At 36.9% G+C, this 19676-nt stretch overlaps 1 protein-coding gene across 1 annotated transcript in view; it reads right to left on the reverse strand.

Annotated features, from left to right (window-relative positions):
* The window catches only part of MYO16 (myosin XVI), a gene marked incomplete at its 5' end in the record, with an annotated part of 177772 nt that overhangs the window by 116391 nt on the left and 41705 nt on the right, over positions 1–19676 (reverse strand). The window contains 4 exons of the mRNA XM_067563549.1: positions 2208–2413; positions 2640–2720; positions 7240–7415; positions 11080–11155. Coding sequence (XP_067419650.1) covers positions 2208–2413; positions 2640–2720; positions 7240–7415; positions 11080–11155 — 539 coding nt within the window. The remainder of the gene's footprint in view (positions 1–2207; positions 2414–2639; positions 2721–7239; positions 7416–11079; positions 11156–19676) is intronic.

Here is a 19676-nt window from a genome sequence, read left to right on the forward strand (position 1 = left end):
CTAGAGACTAAAAAAAAATAATAATAAAAAATAACCCCCCAAAATGGGATTGAACAAGTGGTCTAGTAGCAATGTTATGTACTGTCAAGCTGGGTTCTTGCCCTCAATTACCTCTTTGGTAAAGTGCTTTAAGATCTACTACAATTATCCTTTGCTCCTTGGACTGGCAAAAGCTGGGAACACTGTAGAGACAGCAGATTCAGCCCTGGGGGTAGATGAATCCCTCACTTTAGTAACGAAACCCACTGCAGCTGAGCACACAGCTATATCCATTACAGCTCAGCCAATCACTGCAAGATCTCTTTGAGAGTGAAGATAGGGGGTGCATTAACCTCTCATTACTTGGGCCTCTGAAAATGACAGATCTTCTTGAGTTTGAAGGGTCCCATTAAAATGTTTGCTTCTAGGCCTATCTACCAATCATTACAACCTTGTTATTGTGGCGCTTCAGCATCTCCCAAGTCCTCTTCCAACTCACTATCCTTCCTTTGCATAGAATGCTTACACTGTGCCCCAACCTAGAACTGAAGGCTTTTCTTGATAGTTCTCAGCCTGGTTCCTTAACAGCTGCAGACCTACAGGCCTTGTCTGCACAGAAACTAGACCCAAAATAGCTACACTAGTTGTCATTCACAGCTTTAGTTATTTAGGTACAAGCTTGTATGTGGATATTGATTTTGAATCAAAAGTGCCCTGGTTAGATATAAAAAGTTAATTTTTTACTTTCTGCAGCATGAAGGAGAACACACATTTGTGATCTGATATATGTGCTTTTCAATTTATTGCAGACGAGGCTGAGACCAGCTACAGACAGAGGCCTAGACGCCTTCCCAACATTCTGAGCCAATAGCACTCCAGTAAAAAACATTCCACAGAAGAGTGAGCATGCCTTGGAGCTGGTGCTGAAGATCTAACACCATCCCAAGTTGCACCCCAATCCACTACTGTTGCCCATAGGGACCAAAAATCGTAGAGCTACCTGTCCCTTGCTAAGTAGCAGAATAGAATCATGTAGAGATGGAGAAGTAAATATTTCCCCATGGATACCGAGGATGTTACCATGGTGATTTGGTACAAGTGAAAATGAAGACAAATGACACTTTTCAGCAAGGTAAATGAAGAACAAGGTCTGATCTAAGGAGCTGATGTTCCTGCTGCAAACTCCCAAAAATAAAATCTAAATACAATGGGCTAGATTGTGACAGAGCAGAGCATGCAAAGAGGATTAAGCATAGGCCTGTAACATGTAGTCCATACGCTCAATTGAGAGTAGGGGCTCCCTCCCCTTAGTGCATCCCACACAGCAGGTTGGTATCTTTGAGGTTAGCAGGCATCACCTTCCTGCAGGAGAGTAGTGTTGGGCTGTTTTTCTCCTGTGGGGTGATCTTGCAGCGTATCATCAAACTAGTGGTTACAGTAATCAAAATAATCGTTTCAAAATTGTTATTTTAAATGCACTCTCTTCTCCGAGTAAGCTATAATACACCTAAATATATGAAAAGATGTCAAATCACTTTTCTTGTATTTCTTTTGATTGGACAACATTCAGTTTAATCTTGCTGAGGTATTAAAAGCAGTCCACAAAAATGTAAAAGAAAGAGAAATACACAAAAAACAGTGATTGAAAGGGAGGAAGAAAAGGATGGTTTGGCCACAAAAGTGGTAGTACATTTCTTCTTCCCTCCCCTTTGCCACACCTTTTCAAATGTTTTTTTTTTCCCTCTGGCAGCAGCAGTGAAATGTGGAGTTAAGGCAGAAACACTTGTAACCTCTCACCAGACTAAGCCCCAAAATAAACCAGCATTTGAGATATTAATACTAGACTTTACAAGAGCCCTAATAACAAACTAGAAAATGATGATGAAAGTGATGTGACTATTTCCTGTTCTAAACCAATTTAAAACAAAAATTACATGGAGGTACTATGCTAATGTTTTATGCCATATATCTATGCTACTAAAGTTCTATCATTTACATATTTGATCAATCAATCAATAGCTCATAAATAAGATGTATTTATGCACTACGTGCATGGTTCCTTCAATTTAAGGAACTGTACTCTACACTAGTTCAAATAATTTCTCTCTAAAGAAAATCTGAAAGGCTCATCAACAAAATAACAGTGCAAGCACTTATACAATATAATATGACAGAAGGCACTGTGCTATAGGTAATAAAAAGCTTTTATCAAACTCAAAATAATTTACCTTGACAAGAAGTCAGTGAAAGAGAGGCGTACTGGATAACCATGCCGTATGATTTTCACCATCTCTAGGACATCAATATACTGCAGCTGAGCAGACACATAAAAATTATCAAAAGTATCTGGCAGCTTAGAGTTATTGGGCTTGATACAATGAATAGAATGGGGTGTGCAGTTCTGAAGCTTCCCAATAATATCTGAGAGTGATTTCTGTGGAGAAAAATAAAATCCAACAGATTCTCAAACACTCATTTGTCAGAAGTGAAAGAGTTGCATAACACATATTATTTCACATCATTTTCTTAAAAGGCTTGACCTGAATGCACAAATTGCTTACTCAGGCAAATCACACTTCTGCTTGTCCTTGTAATCTGTAGAGCCTCATTCTGTGCTTAAAACTCTTCTATAGATCTTTGTCCAGCAAACATTTACTAACCCTGAGCTGTGTGGCCACAGTGATTGGGCCTCCTCGTTCCAGTCTCTGAAGAAATGTGGACGTTCCTTTCTTTTTCAACAACTGTGGGGGAGAAAAACATACATAGAATATTGTTATCCCAATACAGGCCAAGTACTATAATTTTTCCTGGTAAGGCAGTTCACTAATAGAGGCAAATATAAAGTTGTGTTTGAATCGTGTCATATAGGGACAAATCACTTGAGGCCAGATTTTAAAAAAGAGCTAGGAGAATGGCTAAATGCCCACAAAAATCTGCACAACCAAGGCTGGTAACAAAGTTTTGATTTCAAAAGTGGACCTGTACTATTGTATGTGCAAAATTCCATTTGAAGACAGTATATAAATGTACTGTTACACTGAACATGAGTATGTGTGCATATGTAAAATCATTCCTTCTCAGAATAAGGCAAAGTAAAATTTGTTGTCATGGTATCAGCACTAGTAGATTTAGCGTAACATACAGATTGCATATCATAATAATTCTCTCTGCAAAGACTCTCTTCATCACTAGATGGTTTTTGAATGACAGTGTGTATGCAATCAACAATTCCTAGGGATAATGGTGAATTATGGATGAAAAGCCACAATATTCATGCATTAATTACTTTTTTCCCCGTTACAAGTGAATGTAGTTAAAACATTTCTTTTTTTTTAATCATGTAAAATATGATTAGTATGAGCAGGTATTTTCTGTATCACCAAACAGGGAAAAGAAAACCTTTTAACAGTGTCCACTTTGTATTTTTGAGAGAATACTATAAAGATTACTTGTCTTAAGAACAACCTCAAGAAGCTGGCTTCTTCTCCTGAGATTTCTAAATTAGGGCTGGCAGACAACTAGATTTGAATGCCATATTTACACTACAAATTTACATCGGTATAACTATGTTGCTCAGGAGTGTGAAAAATCCAACCCCCTGAGCGATGCAGTTATAGCGACCTAAACCCTGGTATGGACAGTGCTTCTCTCATCGACATAGCTACCGCTTCTCATGGAGGTGGGTTAACTCTGCTGTTGAGTGAAGCTCTCTCATCAGAGTAGTAGCATCTTCACTGAACTACTTATACAGCTGCGCTGCTGAAGCATTTTAATTGTAGACCTGCTTAAGATTTGGCCAAGAACATAGAAATTAAGATACTTATTCACACCCATGGATACTCGTACATATCTGTAACAATCTTTGACAATCTGTGACAATCACCATGCTGGATACTGGTGCTGTTTATTCTTTTAAATCTCACACAGAGCGGAACAAGATCTGATTCACCTCCTTCGTAGCACAGAGACCGGTGGTCTGCTGAGCCAGGCATCTCTTCATAACAACATTTAGTACTTTTATATTGGTTTTCATCCATAGATCCTAAAATGGTTTAGAAACGAGGGTGTTAGCTCAATTTTACAGATGAGGGAAAATGCGGCACATACACAAGTTAAGTGGCTAGCCCAAGGTCACTCAGTGATTCAGTAGCAAAGCCAGGAACATGATTCTGGTTGCTTAACTCCCAGTCTGCTGTGCGCCACACATGGCTATGCTGTCTCCCTCTGCGGGCCAGGTTCAGTGGAGAGGAGGGAGGCAGGAACAAAAGAAGAGTTTAATCAAAATGATCCAAATCTTGAACAGTTTCGCTTTGGATTCAGGATTAAGGGTCCTATCAAACCATGTCTTAGTTCTCCATCTACACTACGTGTCTCCTTTAAACTCTTCACAGAAATCAAATATGGTTTTGGCAAGAATGTTTTGTATTTGAAAATCTTGTATCTCTCAGATCTACAAGAGAAAGTGTGGATGTCTGGCTACATAATTACTGTTAGAAGGCAAAAACCTACAATGTGTGTCTACTTCCACAACATTTTAAAATTTTAAATCCCAACGACCTTGTAACTGGTATATTTATCCCAAATATGCCTACTGTGGAGTTTCTTGCATATGGATGGTCTAGATTTACTTTGTCCTGCCACAGTGCAGGGGGCTGGACTTCAAGACCTCTTGAGGGTCCTTCCAGATTGCATTTCTATTAATCTATTTGTAAACCAACAGTCAAATGAAGCAAAATGATCAGGAAAAGTAATAACGAAGAGTCAACAGAGATAAAAGCTTAGCTAGTCAAATACTGTATGTTTAGACTTCTGGTTTATGAAAACTGCTGCAAGGCTGACTGATGCAAAAGAAAGGTTAGTATGTTCAGCAAGGCTAAAAAAAGCCTACATCAGGAAGCTACCGAGGGGCTAGAAGGAGAAGAGCTCATGTCAGTACATGAGAGTTGTGAGAGTATGAATAACAATGCCTTATTTTGGACTTATTTGTCTCTTCTGTGCCAGGGGGCCACACACTCTGTAGAAGTTACACAGCCTTCAGTCTGGAGTATAATTTATTTGCAGCCTGATTGGCAGGAGGATGACCAGACATCCACTCTACCACGATTCGCAGTGCATTCCAGAATTATGACCTGCTTTCAGATAAAGTTGTGTAGCAGACTGGTACATTACCCTCACCACCACCACCACAGATAGTACTGCAAAGGAACATATGACTTTCACAGATGTCCCCAAACTCATTTGTGATAGCATGCTACAAATCAATGAGGAAATGTTGCCTGTGGGCTGACAGATACAGGCAGGTGAGTGGGCCTGTTTAGAAATGCATGAAATTAGCTAAGCCTGCGAAAGAGCTAAGGCTAAAATGAACTTCAAGATAGAGAGGAAGTGGGAAGCAGCACAGGAACAGGAATCACAACTAACCCACCTCTGAAGACATCAGCTACCTAAAAATATCACCTCCTACTACCTAATCAGATCCCTTCTCACCTCCTGAATCACAACCTACCCTTCTTATTTCCTTCTACTGGTCAGTGACATGGGCACCTCAAACCACTTTTATCCGAATTACATCTCCTAGCCCTATCCATCCACACACATGGACACCTCTTAGCCCATCTCTTCCCACTACTGTAATGACACAAGTCTCAAACAGCTGCCAAAGCCCTCCCACACACGAGGAAATCACCCCTCTCCAGTGAATAAAACCCTATGAAAACTCCCTCTCCCTTTCTCCTGGATGGCCTCTTCTCCTTTTTAACCCCCCCCCCCCCCACTCCCCTGATCAACTTAAGAAAAATGTTGTGGTTTTAGCTGTTGAAATGTGGTCATTTCAAATGTAAGGTGACAGATAACTCCTATGCCCAGTCATTCTAAATAATAATAATTATTATAATTAATATTCTCTCTGGAATGATTCTATAGGCTGTTTGTTGGAAAAAAGGAGGAGAATAAGGTATGATTCTTAGGGATCTAAGGTCCAAACCAGCACCATTGAAGTCAATGGCCATTTTGCTATTGACTTTACTGGAGTGGGAGTAAATTGTTGTCCTACTCATTTCTAGAGGGATTCATATGAAAAACTCCCATTAGCATTTATTGGAGTTACCTGCAAAATCTTCCCACAAAGAGATGTGAGAGCAAATTCTGTAATCCTGTAGCTGGAATTGATATTTTACAGCTGTGTGTCAAAAGACAAAACTGTACAACTCAACGGGCCTAGTGATACACTTGCTCCCATTCAGGAAACACCTTTCCTGCTTTTCTAGAAAGAGGTAATATTCCATGATTGCATCAAACTTGGATTTAGCAATCATGTGACTTCTATTTAAATGTAATACTCCAAGTTCTTAGGTTCACTAAAGGTCCACTTAGGTCCACTAAACCCTTCAGAATAATTTGTTTTAATTGATTTTAACTACTATAAACTTTACAAAATCTTTTGATTCAGTGAGGAAGACAAAATGTTGTCCTAGAAGGGACAATGTTGCATTTGAACTATTGATTGTTCTGCACAGCCTCCCAATTGTTGTGATTTCTTTTTTTGTTTTTAGTTCTGGCTGAAACCAGGTAATGGAAGTGAAGACAAGTTCAGATACCAAGTGATTTTAATTTCAGCTCACATAGATTTATATTTATCTATACAAATGCCTACACTACCAGTTCTCCTGCCAACTCCAACCATATGTTAACATTGTTTATACCGTAAAAATAAAAGATGAATGGAACAGTAGACAATCAGGTAGAGAATGAGAGAAAGTTTAAAAATCAAAAGCATTTAACAAAAATGATAAACTTACCATTGTTTAGCCAATATACCACATATATGCATAAACATAATAATTATTGCTTGTAAACTATAAACCTCTCAAATGATGAATATCAACAGAATAAGGAAACTGAATTTATCCCTCTAAATTTACTGTCCCTTAAGTTTTTTACATTCATCACTACAGTCACTTAGATGAAGCATGGAGTGTTGCATATATTGATTTTATTGACTGTAATATTGTTCTCACTGCTATAACGTTCAGGAAAGAAAGTAGATTTCAGAGATCCTTTAATCAACAATAATATTGTATAGTTTCTTCAATTGCTTTGCAATCAGAATGATGTGCCTGATTATTTCAGCAAGTAAAATTTAGAATGTTGCCTGGAATTTATGGAGCTTTTTAAAATGCCCAGATTTCTTGGACGTTATAGTCAATGAAGAAGGGTTTTTCTCTAATTCGTCGAAGGGGGAAAAGCATTCCAAACTCCTACCTTACTGAGCTCAATGTATTTCTTTGCTTCTCCTCTTGAGTAGGCTCCTGATGTTTTCTTATTGAGCAAGGCTGCTTTGGACCCTCTAATTTTAAGAGAATGATATGGAGGGACAAGGGATCCTGTCTGTGTCAGTTTAGACTGGAACAACTGATTGATGACTATATTTTCACTAGCTGGGAGAAAAAGAAAATTAATGCACAGAGATAAGATACAGGTGAGAAAATCACGTACACAGTGAAAGGAACAAGACACACACCAGGAGACAGCATTACACAAGATGATGCATATACTATTTCAGATGAACAGCCCATTACATTCTGCATTTGTTCATTGTTATTTATTCTGATCCAAGTCCAATAGCACTCAATTACCTCAGGTTGTCAGTCAACAGTGATTGTTTTCAAATGTATTCAAGTCAAAATATGCTTAAATTGAACAGAGCAGGGGCACTAAGCAACATCAAATAAAGTTTAGGATTCAGTGTTACAGGTCTGTCTAAACTTCAGTGTTTGGGTGATGATTATTTTGGATGCTTTGCTATATTGCAGACTCCTATTTAGTTATGGTAGATTGCACCTATATGCCTTAGGTAGTGTAAGATGAACATATGCTGTAAAAAAGGTAGGATATTTTTTAGCATCCAGATGTATGCTAGGCACTTCACAAAAGTCAGATAAAGTCACAGTCTCTGAGCCAAAGAAAAATAATCTGACATGACACAACAAGTGGGAGTTGTGACAGATGTGAGATCTGGGAAGCATGCAGTCTTGAAAAGACTATTATATTGAAATGTGCCAGACAGTCATGGACGTTTTGGACAATAAGTGTTAAATGTGTTTCCAGGGTCCTGGCTAAATTGGTTTCCTGGGAAATCCCTGTGTGGTACTTAATGCAAAATTTTCCAACATCAGTTATGCCAGCTTTTGAAGCTTTGGGTACTATATATTTTTGATTCACTTATTGTGGATAACAGAGAAGAGATTAATTTTCAAGGGGGATTTAAACAAGAAGGTCCTGGTTTGGGAGGCAAGAGTAGGGTGTTCCATGAAGGGGGTAGGTATGACAAGACATGAAAAAACTATGACAAAGAAACAATGCTAACTGAACTTTAGTGAATGTGTGACAGTGACTAGTCACAGGCCAAGTAAACTCACAGGGTGCTCATTCTAAAAAGTTCTCCTGGAGGGAAAAGAAGTCAGTTGGGTAGATTGGAATGAAAGCAAAGCACCAAACTAATCTGTGAGCTGACTGGGGGGTTGAGAATTCAGAATAAAAGCTCAGTTGTCCTTCCATGGGACAAATAATAGACCAGGCTGCAGAACTGAGGTGGAAGGCTAGAAAATGATTGTATCATTAGTTCTTAATAAACTGCATGGGTGGGGAGGAAGAAGAGGGGGCTTTACAAGAAATCTAGTTTAAGATTTTAGAAAGTGACATCGGAATAGTTTACACTGTAACACAGATAGAAGAATACTAAAATAAAAACTAACTGTTAATTCTTAGTAATTTCCCTCATTGCAGTTATTTGTTTATTTATTTTAAATGATCCTTTTCAGAAGCTATGATGATAGATTCCCTGTATTTATTATCATGCGCTATTTGCTTTACAGTAGTACCTTGGAGATCCAATCAGGATCAAGAGCCTATTGTTGTCCGTGCTATACAAACAAATTGAACAAATAAGTAAACAAAAAGGCAGCCATTGTCCAGACAACTCACAATCTAGGATTATGACAAGACCCAAAATGTGGATGAAACAGACAAACATACAGTAGGATGATGAGAGTGGAAAGATGACGTAACAGTAAAATCATAATGTTTAGCATAACAAGCTGTAATTCTAGAGGTTACTCCTTACTAGTGATAGACTGTGTAAATGAATAGGATAAAGGATCTGTTTACCTTTTGCTGAAGAGACTACTGTAATTAACATAACAGTAATCCAATGAGAGTTCTGTGGCACCTTAAAGACTAACAAATTTATTTGGGCGTAAGCTTTCATGGGCAGAAATGCACTTTGTCAGAACTCTCGTTTTGCTGAAAACAAAATAACTGTAATCATATATTTCAGGATAAATAAAATCTAAAACAACTCTTTTGACTCACTATGACCACCACTACTCTCTATTTAAAGCAGGATCCAAGAGGATGACCATTAGCCCCAGTAAAATAAGGGTAAGTATCCAATGACATCACCAGAAGCAATATCAAGATGCCCCACAAAATTAAAATCAACAAAGTCTATGCTAATAGGTCTTTCTGTTTGTTTCCGTGTGTGTGTGTTATATTTTAAGCACAGAGTAAGCCTCAAAGTGATTTAAGAGTCTAAGTTCCATTTTCAGAAGTGACTTGGGCTCATAGAAGAGTGTGTATGTGTGCCTTAGGAACCTAAGACTCACTGACAATGGGAATTTGGCATTTTATTCACTTAAGCAATTTTATAAATCCCACTAGGCACCTATCTGCATCTTTAGGGGGTTAAATACCTTTGTAAATCTGGTCTTAGGAGCCTAAGTTTCATTGCAACTTTATAGGATTTAGGCTCTTCCATGCCTAAATCACTTTTGCAAATGAGAAGTAGGTCCTTTAGAAAATTTTACCTTTAGTCCTCTTCTGTTAGTGATATCTATTGATATTTTATTTCTAAATTATAGATACTCACATTAACTATATCAAAGAGTTTATATCTAATCCAATTTCCCCTTTTACTCTATAAAAGGAGTGTCTCAACTAGACCCATAATGTAGTAATGAAAATCAAGGAAAGACTACATGACAGAAAGGAAAAAAGCCCTTTCTCTGTTTTACCTTTGGGACATACTATATATTAAATATATTTCTATGCTGTACAGCAGATTATCATACATGACTGTAAGGAATAGTATAATACAAAAATGCAAAAATTAATTCAAACAACAAAGACTAGAATATTGCTAAAACTATAATCAATAGGAATATATTCAAGATCAATTCTTTATTCCTTTCTTCATCCATAATATTTTTGTCAATACTGTTTGCCTTTAAAATGCAGTAATGGCTTTATATGAGAGTTTAGCTAATTTCACAGTAAAATTGCTAAAAAGTCAATATATTCTAGCAGCAGAGTTGATTCTGAAGGCAAATATTACCTCAGAAAAACCTGTCTTTCTGTGGCGTAAAATATAAAAAGATAATAGTTTAGCTGAATTACTCTGTAGTGGTTTAGGAGAAGAAAGATAACATCTGTGGAAAGATAAACTCTCATGTTTCCCAGAGGAAAGTGGATTTTTTAAAATACAAAGATAAAGATAAACATAAAATGATAAGATGTTTTAAACTATCCAATTATAAATCACTAATGAATAAACAAAGATGGATACACAATTATTATTAGACCTACAATTATAAGATAGGTACATTGAACCAAATTTACAGCATCCTGTTACTCACCTAGACACATTTGTATCTATTTACTGAAAAATACAAGCATACCCACAAAAGTTCATGTCATTTTTAGTAATGAAATATATCCTACTACAATTGGTATGACTTTAGAAACCTTATTTGTTTTCATCAGTCTTTACAAAAAATTATTTCCAAAATTAATATCCCTAATGTCACAGAAAGGTGTTTTCACATGTGCAGCTGCTAAAAGCCTGTTTAAATTAAAGTTTCTATTGGGCTTCAAAAGAGCTTGTACATGATGTATACTATAGTAAGAATATTGTTATTTCTGGTATTTAAAAATAAAAGTTTATTTCAATTATTCATTTATGGATGACATATTTTATAAAACTATGGTGATGATTAGGAAGTTAAGGCATGATGTGGCACAGTCTAACAACAAAAAAGCACTTACTTTTCATTACAAACAGGAGATTTTGTGAAAGGGAATCTTTATTTTTTTCAATAGCTCCAACAATTTCATAGGTCACCTGCAATCAAATATAATGGCATAATTAGTAATGATTAAACTGCTTTTAAAAATCTTTTTGCTGTAAAGTCAAATATAAAATTATAGTTGTAGCTCCACAGTTAAGGTTGCAACCACATAAACCCTGTCTCTAGTCTTTCCCCAACCTCACCAATAATTTTAACTAGAATTAGTTTGGCCTTATTTATTCCATGTCTGCAAAATGTGCTGAAATTAAGTCAAACTGATTTTGAGATACATGCACTTCAAAATTAGTCAAATTCTGGATTTTGACTGGTATCTACCATTTCTTTGTGTCCCAATAGATCAAAACCAGCTTGTTGATACACTTTCAAGCTTTCCATAGAGTTAAATGCCCTTGATGACTAGGCTGCATTTGAAGTAAACAGTTTGAATAAAGCATTGTTCTTAAGATCTTTTGTACTTCTGTATGTAATTGTAAGGTGTGTTTGTGTGTGTAGCTTTGAGACCTTGTGGAGAGATGAAGAGCTATTCTGCTGACACGCTAAAGGTTAGATTCATCAGAACCAACTAGGCACTGAGCCCAACGAAGGTAGGTGGAAGGTCATTCAAAGGGAATCCATGAGAATAAGGGAATATAAGAGAAAACTTGTGCAAGTGACATATCCATGCTACAGCATTTAAGTTTAAAAAGTGCTTCACAGACATTCGTTAATTCTCACAACAGCACTGAGAGGTAGAACACTGTAAGTATAATTTCCACTTTACAGGAGGGAGTCTATAGAGAATAGATTATGAGTACAGTAACTGTTTCAGGCTCTTTTAACTTATGTCACTTTTATAAAAACACAGAGTAAAGACAATATCCACTAAAAGGGTGAGAAGGGTCTTTTTCTTGGAAAAGATCATATTGTGTGTATATGTTATGTGATGGAACAGCACAGCAGGACTCTAGTGTCACATATTTTGTTTCCTCATAACTGGACTACAGAAATGCAATCTCCTTGAACATGAAACTCACAGTCTTTAGGAAACTGCAACTAATATAGCAGTGTTTCGCCTTAGCAACAACATTTACTAAGAACACTTCAAATCTTTCCTTTGCTTGCTACACTGGCTCTCCATAGATTACTGGACCAAATTCAAGATCTTAGTCCTAATCTTCAAGGAATTCAAAGACCTGAGCCAAGGATCTAAAAGACCACTGAAAATGCTGGGATGAGGACCACAGTCAACAATTCCACTCCTCTAGCACAATGGAGTTGTCTACTTCATAGGAAAAGCTTATCTGTGTAGGAGACAGCCTTGTAGAGGCCAGCCCAAGCCTGTAGGAGCAAATCCTGCAGGATCTAAAAACTCCAACAAACCTTCCCATTTTTCATCCAATGACAAGATGAACTTCTGTGACTGAAGACAACAATGAAAACACAGAATACTGCAGACATCCACCCCACACGAAAAATGAAACAAAACCAGTCACACACAATTATTCCCTCCCGGAGAAGATGAGTGAAAGAAGGAAAGACCCACATGTAACAGATCCCAATCATGTTGCCTAAGGTACTACTGGAAGGCACTGTCACTTCTGGAACACAGCTGTCCATGCTGGTAGATAAATTGAACCCAAAGTGGTAGAGTTAACATTCTCATTGAAACCTTATCATTTGTGTCTCTTGATTTTCTGTATTCAAATTTCCAAATTTAAGTTTGCATTAACATCAGTTTTAATATTGCATAGCACATTGCATGTATGTTTAAAATGATTTCTCTCATATCTAACAATTATAAGTAGATGTCACACCATGACTAAGACTGCAAGCAAGGCCTGCATTAACAATAGACCTTGGGTACACTTTTCAAAAGCACCTAAGTGACTTGTGAGCTTAAGTCCTATTTTTCAATATTGCATAGTCACTTAGGAATCAAAGTTCCAGTGACATTCAATGAGATGTAGGCTCTTACGGTAGTTAGGCACATTTGAAAATTTTACCCCCTTATCTAAGTACATTCAGTAATGCAATATGACTGTAAATATATAATTAAGATTAGTAATACTGATCAGTAAAATAAGTTGTTTCCATTAGACCATTTGACAATTATGTAATACTCTATTACTCATGAAAAAAGATTAAATAACATATTATATTAATTACATCATTTGACAATTACTTAGTATGATATCTGTCATAGAAAAGACCTGACAATGGAACTGCATGCCATTTCATTTTTTGAAAGATGCAATATTATGTAATTCTCTAATGGCATCTCTTATAAACAGGCAGCATATTTACTAAACTATTTTTTAAACTATTAGTATAATTTAAGTACACTATTAAATGCTTTTAGTGTACTTAAAGTAAATGCTCCACTACATTTCTCCATGAAAGATAATTAACAGAATTTATTTTACAAATCTATAATACTATTTCTTAATTGAGAATTGTAGACTTTAACTAAATTAGCAGAAGAGTTACTATCAGTGGTTATAGTAAGTATAGCAGGTGGAGATAATAAATTATGGTTACATGTCTGCACTGAAGTGAACAAATTAGGGAACCTGGGGTACTGATATAATATAGTACTAAATGCTGGATTTTTAATAAGACATCTCCCATATTATATACGGTACATAAAACAATTATTAGGCATCTCATTTATGAAAATATTACTAGCCTCCCTTACAGGGTCTTCACAGCAAAAAGAACCCTGTGGTAGCGAGTTTAAAAGCCCAGTCGGCTGACTCTGCTTGCAGAGCTTGCACTGCAGAGCTAAAAATAGAAGTGTAGACATTTGGGCTTGTGCCGGAGACTGGGCTCTGAGACATTCCCCCCTCTCGGTTTCAGAGCCCGGATTCCAGCAAAAGCCCGCACGTCTACACTCCTATTTTTAACTCCACACTGATAGCCCTGCAAGCTTGAGTCAGTTGACCTGGGCTCTGAGACTCACTTTTTTATTGCTGTGTAGACATATCCACACTTTTTCTTACTGACGTGGTAAATTAAGTCAGTGCTTTGACTCACTGAAGGGTGACTCTGTAAAAGCAGGTCTTTTGGGGCTGCATATTCATTGTCTTACTGTGATTCTAGTTTACATGTGCTCAGTTCACAAGTAAAAAGATGTTCTACTTTTTGCCAGCCTCGTACATTCAGCTATCAACTCAGACAGTGCTGCTAGCTTGGAATGTCAATTTGTCCACTTCTCTCATAAATCTCCACACTTTCTTTCACGCCACTTCTTATGCATGAAGTATCCTCCCTAGATTAATCCAAAAATTCACTCCCTCTACTTCTTCATATCCCTTCTTCAACTTCAATGTCTGCTGTGATACCTACAAGAAATGGCTACACTGAATAGTGGTCAAGGACAGCTAATTAAAAAAAATTTTTTTTAATTATTCAGATCCATCAAGGTGTGCAGATAGCTAACCTATTTAACTATATGCCCCTATCACTATAACACTGTCCCTCCTTCCCCCCTTCCCTTTTACAGTTTATTATAATTGTTTGTAGCATTTTATTTCAGATTAGATTGTAAACTCTTTGCAGGAGGGACTATATCTACCCGTGTATTTGTACAACACCTAGCACAATGGGGATGAAATCCAGCTTGGACCCTTGGGTGCTAACACAATATAAATTAAAAACAGACATATGTACAGTACCACATGACAACTTGTTTCAGTAAAAAGAAACTTTTATGTCTATGTCTTAAAGTGAGTTAAATTTAGAGGGGTGGGAAAGGGAGGGTTTCTTATTTTTTACAAAACGATTAGTCTACCCTTCAAGGTTTTCACTATCTTTAGTGCCACAGAATCAATGATAGGCCAAAACAGAACCTGGGGTCTAACCACCTTAAAGATTTAGGAAAAGCACAGATCTGAATTAATGATCCAGGTTTTTAAAGGATTCAAACTGAAACCCTGAAAATAACTGGGAAAGAATGCTTAGGAGATGAACTTTGATCTGGCTTGAAGTGTATTTGTATGCAAATCAGTTAAAAAGTAACATCTGACTATTTTAATATCTTTATCACACTATATGTCATTATTTTGTATTGGTTTGATCATATTACATTGTTGTGGCAGGTTATCCATATTATATAAAATTAATTTAACATTCCATGCTTAAAAAGCTTATCACCGTGATACTTTGCAAGACATTTAACATCTAGACATTAGTCTTAATTTGCAGTTAAAACATTTAAATTCAGTTAATGGTAAAAAGACATTTATCATTTTGTATAATTTAAATGAACCCACTGAGTGCAGATATCAACACACCAGGCCCTCATTGGTACTTTATTTATTACTTTCCTGCCAGGACAAAGATGTAGATAAAAAAAGCTATCAAGTCTTTGATGAAACAGTGAGATCACTTAAAAGCTTGAACCTATCAATCTCTTTAGATTTCTTTCTAGAACCTAAACCTTCTTAAGTGAACATTCTTCATATATTCTGTAATGATTTATTCTTATACTCTGATAGAAATAATAGACTATGAAGAGGCAAATCTAGTTGGCAGCAAGAAGTGGCTAGTAGGGTTTTTTTGTTTTTGTTTTTAAAGAACTTCCAAACCAGGTCTGATGTAAAACTCCCCACCCCCCAACTAACTTCTCTCTGTGAATGAGAACATCTGTGTAAAATTACCTTTAGTGGCTCAGGTATAGTTAAGAGTAGACTGATTTGATTGTTATGTCTGGGGATTCAGCGTGCGGAAAAAATAAAGAAAATAAAAGCTTCCCTATTGATTAATCCATCTCTTTGGTCTTTTGATTTAAAGGTTTAGTTTCAGAATCTGCCTGGGCTGTAAAACTGTCTCACGCAAGGCTCCTGTTTGTGAAGGTAAGTTGACAGTTCAGAGAGGTATTTTTGACACATGCATAGTTGGGAAATTGAACAGACATTGATCAGCACTTAAAGGACATTATGTAAACAGCTTTAAAGAGCAAAGAGGCTGGTCTTTTGATCTGATCAGTTTATTACAGTACTGTAGGTTAAAAGTGTGGCAAGGCATATAATGTCGAGGGATCTAACAAATTTGTTAATGTGTTCATAAATTTAGGCTGCATAAAGCTTGAGATACAATGACAAATTGTTCAGATAACATGGATAACGTAGATAGAATCTCTCAAGTATCAGTACATTAAATGTCTCTGATGGTTTAAGATGAGGCTGTTAGCATAGTACAAGGATGATATATTTCAGATTTACTTACTGATACATTAACACCTTTGTTATAATAAAAGTACTATTATAGTGTTATAATAAAAGAGGTATTTTGAGCTCTGGCAAAGGTTCAGTCCTTCTCCCTAAAAAAACTACTTCCATTAGCAAGGCTAATAGTTCAGTGACATAATTCATGAGAAACCTCTACGGCATGTGGGAGCCAGTGAGGTAGATGTTAATGTTCTGAATCCAAGGATCTCAAAATTCTATATTGCACTTTACTGGTGCAATTCCATCAGATGGTGAAATGCATTTATCAAATAAAATCAAAATACAGTATTATATTCAGCAATACATATACATAGTATGTAGTATGGGACTTAGCTACTTCAGAGGCTGACTTTTCCTCCATGATGCCTCAAGACAACTACACATCACAGGGAAAATGCAGCTGAAAACACTCAGGTTCTGAGTATTAGACACTGGGAACAAAGCATTCTTCGAAGCAGGACCCCAGCTGGGTAACCCCTTTCCAGAAGAGATCAGACTAAGCCCTAACCTGGTGCTGATCTGATCAAGGTGTAAAGTAACTTTTTGATAAATCCTGCCAGACTTGATTAAAAAAAAAAAAATCCTACATGCTCCAAGTCCTCTCCCTTTGCTCCAAAAGAACAAAGCTAAAAACCCCACCAAAGATCTTACTGTTTTGTTTATGCTCCTTTAAGCACTTACATATCATGATGCTAAGTGCCAAATAATATCTTAGAACAAACAGATGTTACGTGTAAAGATGCGATGGTGTTCTGTTCCATTACAGAATTAAAACTCAAGAGATACAGTAATGCATATACCGGTGAAACCCTACTTCTGCCTGCTTGTTCATACCCAGTCTTCCTCCCCACTCCACTCTCCCCCCCAAAAAATCAAAGATACAAACAACTGCAATTCTTATTGTATTATTATAGGTGGTTGCTACCGCACTTTTTTCCTACAATATCTGATACATGTCTGTCAGATACCCATGTAGCATTTGGCAATGTTTTCTTCACAGAAATCAATCTGACAATCTCACAACAAATACACTAAACGTATAAGCCAAGAGATGAACCCAGAATTTCTACCAAACCACCCGCCAAAAAAGGACCCGATCATAATGATTCCCTACGAGGGCCAAGGTGAAGTGCTAGCACAATTCGCTTGTTCTGTACCACGTGGTGTGTAAAAAGCCATTTCACATGACAAAGAAATATGTGGCAACAATAACTTGAGCTACCTGAGGAAATCAGGCTGTCTGCCCTCTCCTGTTTAACAGAAAACCTGTATTCATTGTAACTTTCTACCAAATAAACTTTCTACCAGACACATTGACTGAATATAGAGGTTGAATGCTTCATATTCAATTATCAAATGCCTTTGTACTGGTCATTCTTTTCCCACCCTTTGAGCCTAATTCATCCATTATTTACACTCAAGTCAACAATGAGAAACTTCACTGAAGTTAAGGGAGCTACATCACAGTAAAACTGGTATAAGTAAAAACAAAATCAGGTCCCCTTGTTTTAAATGTCAGGATCTCCAAAGTCAATGAGTCATCCAAGTGTTGCTTTACACTTCATTTACTTCAGACATTTAATTGAATGAAACTATAATAACAGCTATCAAAACCTGCCAAATTATTCCTATCCTTTTTGTATAAAATTCTCATTTTGGATTGCCAATAAAACCTGGTATATTTAAAGCTCTGATTTGCTAGCAATTTGCACCATAAATCACTAACAAAATGTAGTCACAGCATAAGCTTAAGAACAGCATCAGCAAAAATAAAATCCCTTAAAAATTCCTGCTGGGGGCGGGGGAGAGAGAAAGTGAGTGTGTGTTCTATTTTTTTAAAATCAACTCACTAGGCTATGTTAGTTTGGGCAAATCTGCATTTTATTTATTAAACAACTACTCCTCTATTATTAGAAATGACACCCTGTGATGATGACACAATGATCCTACGAGAATGAAAAATTCAAATGTCTATCACTATTAAAATAGCTTTAGCATTTCAAAGGGATCTTTCTATCTTTTGCTAGACAAAAGACTCTTACCCTCAGTCAGAATCCCATCAAGAGCTTGTCAGCCTTGCACACACTGGGGCAGCTCTTCAGTTGGTGTACACTAGAATATCTCCACTGACTTTAATGGAGCCATGGGGATTTACATCAGCAGAGGAGTTGGCCCATTGTTCATAGAGTACTTTAGATTCAACATTATTAATTGTACTGGGGAAAGGCCAAACCAAATGTCTCTTTAATAAAATGAAATTCTAAGGATAAAACACAAATTAATGAAAGGTATACCATTTACCACTCAAGTCCTACATTTTGGAACTAGATACCCAAGGCTTTGATCTTAATTAATGGCCCTACTGAGTGTTTTGTAAGAGGATACCACAAGCACGTCCCCTCTCCCCTGTGCTTTTTCAATGTGCTTATTGTTCTTGTTATGAGTTTAATTTTCATTCCTGAGCTGCTTCACTGCTGCTCTTTCATGCCAACTTTATACTGTTCTGGGGTGAGGCAGTATTCTAGCGCTATTCTGACAAACCTTCATCATTAAAATAGGACATCATGGCCTAAAATCTGCCTAGCTATCACAGTTATACAGTGCTACACTGTCTAAGCCCAATATGTGTGCGACATTGAGCAGCACTGCAGAAGAAGGTTGCTCTAGCTACCTGGCATGGTGAAAAGCAGTGAATCCATTACATTTATTTTAAAGAGTTATGTATTATGCACTCTTGGTGAAAAGCTTCATTTCTCTTGGTGTGAGCAAGCACACAATATAGTGTATTCTTTGTAACCATTATGTATCACCATGACTGTACAGGTAGCCTAACCAATTGTAGTGAAATTGAGGTTTTGATCAGTTTTCATAATAGGTCAACTTGCCTGCTTACAAAGCTCACCTTCCCTGTCTTCTCCCTGTCCAAAAAGGAAAAAATCTAGGGCACAGTTGTCTCTGTTTGGCCAAAACAGACCCATCTGCTGCTAACACATGACCCTTTGCCCCTTCACCAGAAGCTGTAAGGTGATACACATACATCATATTGTGCAATTGGCTCCATGAAAAGCAGTATAACCACTGATAGCAGGGTCTATTGTGATTTCAGATCTAAAGCCATCTTCTAAACTTTATATAAACCTTCTACTATTAATATATATACACACTACATATAATCACACTAATGTTGTTTATAAAGGCTATCTTTAGACAAGGGCCGAAACCTTCAAGCCACAAAACTGCTATGTGAGTTCAATGAGCAGATAGGCTCACAGAGTCAATGGTATAGAAGGGAGGGAGGGAGAGAGAGAAAGAGGGCTAATCTAATTAGATATAAGGAATAAATCCT

The sequence above is a fragment of the Emydura macquarii genome, unplaced genomic scaffold, assembly GCF_026122565.2.
Source record: "Emydura macquarii macquarii isolate MOO-44397 ecotype Brisbane River unplaced genomic scaffold, CSIRO-AGI_Emac_v2 contig_2531, whole genome shotgun sequence".
Classification (NCBI taxonomy): Eukaryota; Metazoa; Chordata; order Testudines; family Chelidae; genus Emydura; species Emydura macquarii.